General features: G+C 32.9%; 1 protein-coding gene across 1 annotated transcript in view; it reads right to left on the bottom strand.

Annotated features, from left to right (window-relative positions):
* The window catches only part of LOC106470644 (ras-related protein Rab-1A), a 19,240-nt gene extending 15,445 nt beyond the window's left edge, over nt 1–3,795 (bottom strand). Inside the window, exon 1 of the mRNA XM_013931210.2 lies at nt 3,601–3,795. Within this exon, the coding sequence (XP_013786664.1) occupies nt 3,601–3,623 (23 nt within the window). The 5' untranslated portion in view covers nt 3,624–3,795. The remainder of the gene's footprint in view (nt 1–3,600) is intronic.
* Nucleotides 3,796–5,372: the final 1,577 nt, after the last annotated feature.

Raw genomic sequence — 5,372 nt, forward strand, 5'->3', positions numbered from 1 at the left:
AAATTATGCCTCTTTTGTTCTAGAATGACAACAAATTATAACATGAAAACTTAAATGTTAAGCTAAATAGCTTAAATCTCATAACATTATACATTCATTACTTTTATTTCTATATTGAGCTTTCAGCCGTACCTGGCTAACAATACAGAAGTTACAATGATGCGGCACACGTGCTCTCATTTTAATATAAAACTGACCTTTTATCTTTACAAAGTTATCTGTCTTGGCTGTGTTTTAATTGACTAGTATTTTGTAAAATATAGTCACATTTCCACTATTATACATTATATATGTATATAGATTATTACTATTTAGAAATAAGTTCTTAAAATTATTTTTCTTAAAACATAGAACAGTAAATAAAGAAGTAAAGGAAACAATTATCTCTTCTAGTTACGACCTTTGTACTTGGTTGCTGTTTGATGTAGGTTGTTGCTAAGCCTTTTAAAATTTTGCATATGAGGGGAAATGAAATAATTGTTTTAGCTTTTATATACACAGTTGAATAACCAAAAAAATAAATCATAAATTACTAAATCGATACCACAGAATTCTACTATAATTTATCAAAGTTAGTAACTAAGCTGTATTTGGGTCTACAAAATATGAAGTTTTGAGCAGACTAAAGACACAACCTACCTCCTTGAAATCTTGGTTCGAAAGAATGAGATGACATCCCAACACAAGAAAATGGTTGAGAAAGCCACTAGGGGGACATTCCGAGCTTTTGTTTGATTATTCACATCATTTATTGAAGTAAGTGTATAAGAGGGACCACTTCGAAAAATGAAAAGAGGTGAGCTGGGCCACTATGTTTGATTCAGTAAATGAGTGATATTTCAGCAAATAGAAAAGATATGAGGTTCTTACTTTATATTCTAGCTTGTCAATATCAGTAATTTGAGTTCCTAATTCATATGAAACTATAGACTTAGAACTGGATATTGCAAACATCTAATTTGAACCAGTGCTGCATTCAACATACCATGTGACACACAAAAATCAATGTTTAACTGTGTTTTTATAATATTTACTTTTAGATCAAGAAATTCAACAACATATAATACTAAAACTTGAATTACAATCTACAGTTTGATACCAAACTTATCGACATAAATTCATGAAATAATAGTTCAATAAAATTTTGAATACAAGTCAACAAACGCGATGACATGGCCTTTGACCTGTCTGGAGAGGGTTAACCTAATCAGTAAGTTAGTGAGGTTTATTACCAATTGAGGAAAATTCTGTTTAAACATTATTTGTGTATTAGGCCTACAGTGGTTTTGGAGATTAAGTTCAAAAGTGTTTGTAAACATAAGCCTACAATTTGTGTCAAAGCAAACATAACCCGTAACAAATGTTAATGACGAAATAAATTTTTATCATTACATGGACTGGCTACGTTTTTGCAAAATAATTCAAAAAGAACCCACCCAATGATAGAACATGTTAAAACAACAGTTTTCAATACAAGTATTAGATAAGCATTGCAGATTTAAGAATAGGCTTAGCTGCTATTATTATTTTAACATTAAGAACATTAAAAAGAAAATGGATGAGTTGAGGTGACTTTATTGAACTTTAGAACATTATCTGGAGGGAATTATAGGATCAGGGCCTTTTATTTCATTGTGTTGAATTTTGAAAATTCATGGACACAGTTCAAGATTTCAAAATTCAGCTTTATTTTTCTAATGGGGCTATTATCTTAAGAAATGCACTGCCATCAGTCACAGCAGAGGCAAGCACCTTTAAAAAGGGAATCAGTGACTTGTTTTTCTAGGATTGGATGTTAAGGGACAACCTTGAAGGACAAAATGGCCCCCTTTTTTTGTAGATGCTTTATTATTTCTTATCTATATGAAGATATTTTGACAAATAGGTATGCATTGAATAAATGCAGGGTAAAAAAATGTTTATAATGCTAAAATTAGTTCATATTTATCACCCAGTTTGGATATTTCTAGACTTACATTATGCTACAAGTTTTAAATAATTTGTTGATTTATCACACTAAAACTGTTTTCTACATTTTTTTAATTTTGAGCTTGTAAAACAACACAGTGTAAAGGTTTTTGACATTATATGAATGTATGAAATGGTTTAAAGCAGAATACTTCTCCAGTAATGTGGAAATTCTAAAAAAAACTGTAGTTTAAATGTACGCATAATCTTATTGATACTTAAAAACTCACCCCACCCCCCCAGTGGCAATTATTTATAATTGGAAAATGCCCCCAGTGGCAGTAAGTCTGTGGACTTACAACACTAGAAACCGGGTTTTGATACCCGTGGTGGCATAGCACAGATAGCCCATTGTATAGCTTTGTGCATGGTTACAAACAAACTTAAAAACCCTAAACATGATTTCAAATAAACTTTTTTTACCATCTTTCATTTTTGGATATTTTGTGAGTTATCACTATGAATAACTTTCATATATTATGAAATTTAAAGATAAGTTGCTTTTATTTGTGTATATTTCCATACTTTGCTTCTTACAATGGGCCAAGACATCTCCTGTCACCATGTCTTTTCTTATATTACTATGGTAGATGTTGGTATTATCAGTGTTATGTGAACTTGTTATATATTCACAAGTTTAACATACATTACCTCATTAGCACAGAGCATTTAAGTTCTGACCTACATTGTGTTTCATTTTTTGAAAATATGGTTTAAAATAAGATAGGTTTATATCTATGATGCTTAAAATGATAGTTCTAGCAACTCACTATATACAATTAGGTTTCAGCCTTCATACAAATGTAACATCCAGTGCTTGACCTTCCATTTAAACATCTACTTTAAGTATGTAGATATTAGCTGTAGGTTTGGAAATGGTTAGTACATATTGCAGTTTTTTATATTTAAAGAATAGTCGACTGGGAATACTTAGTCATTAATAGTTACTTCTAAGTTCAATTTAATTTGAGTTTTAGTATATTTGTTTTCTAAATGAAATTTCACAATGGATACCTAACATTACTTTCACAGGGTGAATATTTTAATTATGCAAAATTATAGCTACGTTTTGTAGTGCTTGAGCCAAATTAATGAGTATAAACTTCCAAAACATGCCAACCATCTAAAATGAAGGATTCACTGAACTTTCATTTTTAAGCTTTGTCTGTTTGTGGATGGTACGAAGCCTACTAGTACCACTACTACTACTACTACAGAGTACCTAATACTACAGTGTTCAGTTTGGTATAAACCTTCTGACAAAGCTTCAACTTTCAAGGCAAATTTTCATGTTAATAAAACGTTTTTTTGCTGAAAAAAACTTTTAGAAATCTTCTTTTTCATTAGGCCTATTTTACTTTGTTTTGTAACACTATCGGGTTAGATTTCACTATTACTATTACACTAACAGTAACACTATTAGTATTAATATAACTTAAAGTTAAATGTACAGTACTGAGTGAGATTGTAATTTTTGATAGCTAGCTACACAAACCGCACAGTGATTCAACTGGGTCAAGACTCAAAAAGTAAAAAACGCAAAATCTACCATAGGCCACAGCAAACTAGTAGTACAACCAGTGGTGCTGTACCAACGTTAACACTAACAGTAACTAGTGTAGTAGTACTTACTATTCGGGATTCATGGTGGACATATCTTTGAAATGAAACCTAGGTCTCACGAAACAAATCAGGAAACTAAATGTTGTTCTTATTAATATTAATAAATTACAATATGTCCAAATTAAGGTTCTGACGAGCCAAAATTCCAATGTGAGATTTTGGCTTGTTTAGCAATGACGTAATAGTCTCGTGACGTGTCACACCTGCAGCGCCACTTATACTATGCGAAAATGTTCATAACTATGTGTTTTGTTTTTATTTAACACTAGAAAATGTGAAAATGTAACATTGCTAATAAGAGATGAAGACTAAAGTTGAGCAACCTGGGGTAAATATTCCTTCCAATGAAGTACTGACACAGGAATTCTATAATATGGGCTTTCACAACTGGATTCAAAACAGTTATTTAAATTTGAACACTTCTGTTTTAAGGAAGTACCAAATGCAACAGAACAGCTTACAGAAGTTCCGCTTTTTACAGGTATTAATATTTATTTGTTTGTAGTAAAGCACAAAGCTACACAAAGGGCTATCTGTGCTCTGTCCACCACGGGTATCGAAACCCGGTTTCTAGCGTTGTAAGTCTGCAGACATACCGCTGTGCCACTGGGGGGGGGGCACAGGTATTAATACAAAGTATTTATATTAAAATGCTCACCATTATTCTCATTATTATTTTCAAATGCAATATTATTCGGTCGTTTCTTACTCTGAAATTTGATTGACCAGTCAATCCCTGAATTATCCACTGAACAAAGGTACTGAATTCTCGCAAATTTATATATTCTAATACACTAACCATGAACATATTGTTTTTCTTGCCAGTCCTTATTTGTTTTTCAGCACAAAGCACAATGGTCTATTTATACTCTGCCCATCGGGAGTATTACAACCCGAGTTTTAGTGTTATAGATCTTTATATTTAACGCTAAGTCATTGGGGGGAAGGGCTGCCATTTCTGTCTTTGGTTCTGTTTGCAGAATTACATTTGAGGTAGGGCATTTCTCCCTCTTTTTGCTAGTTCATTATTTGGGAAATCCACATCAAGTCTAGAGTCTTAAACGCAATGAACAACCTTTGGCATACCATTTTTAAACATATGATGCAATGTTGATCTTGTTTGATTTCTACAAATTGATTATTCCAGCATCAAGTTAAGTTTCGAGATAAATCCTTCTCTTTTTTTTTGGGGGGGGGGGGCCTTACAACCACGTACTATTATGCTGGTATCCAGAATTATCAGGGTTTTCATTATTCAAGTGACTTCATCAAACTCACAGCAAATGACAATAATGTCTGTCCCTGAAACAAATGGTGTAATCTACTACAATTTTTTAAAGACTCTCTCTCCTTATCAATTGGGTGACCATAACAGAATGAGAGTCACTGGAACATAACCTTTAATTTCTTATGTCGGGTTTCTCTATTTCCTAAAAGAAATGAGGATATCTCAATCACAGTGATCAGCCCCCCAGTGGCACAGCGGTATGTCTGCGGACTTACAACGCTAGAATCCGGGTTTCGATACCCGTGGTGGCCAGAGCACAGATGGCCCATTGTGCTTAATTACAAACAAACAAACATACTTATCATATTTCTTATACATACGCAAATATATATATATGTATATATATATAACTGATGGTTTCATACATTACAATATGCGAGCTGAGGGATCGAAACCCGTCCCTGAACATGCTCGCCCTTTCAGCTGTGATGGTATTATAATGCGATGGTCAATTCCACTATTCGTTGGTAAAGAGTAGCTCGAGAGTTGGCGG

This window comes from Limulus polyphemus, unplaced genomic scaffold (genome assembly GCF_000517525.1).
Source record: "Limulus polyphemus unplaced genomic scaffold, Limulus_polyphemus-2.1.2 Scaffold4134, whole genome shotgun sequence".
Classification (NCBI taxonomy): Eukaryota; Metazoa; Arthropoda; class Merostomata; order Xiphosura; family Limulidae; genus Limulus; species Limulus polyphemus.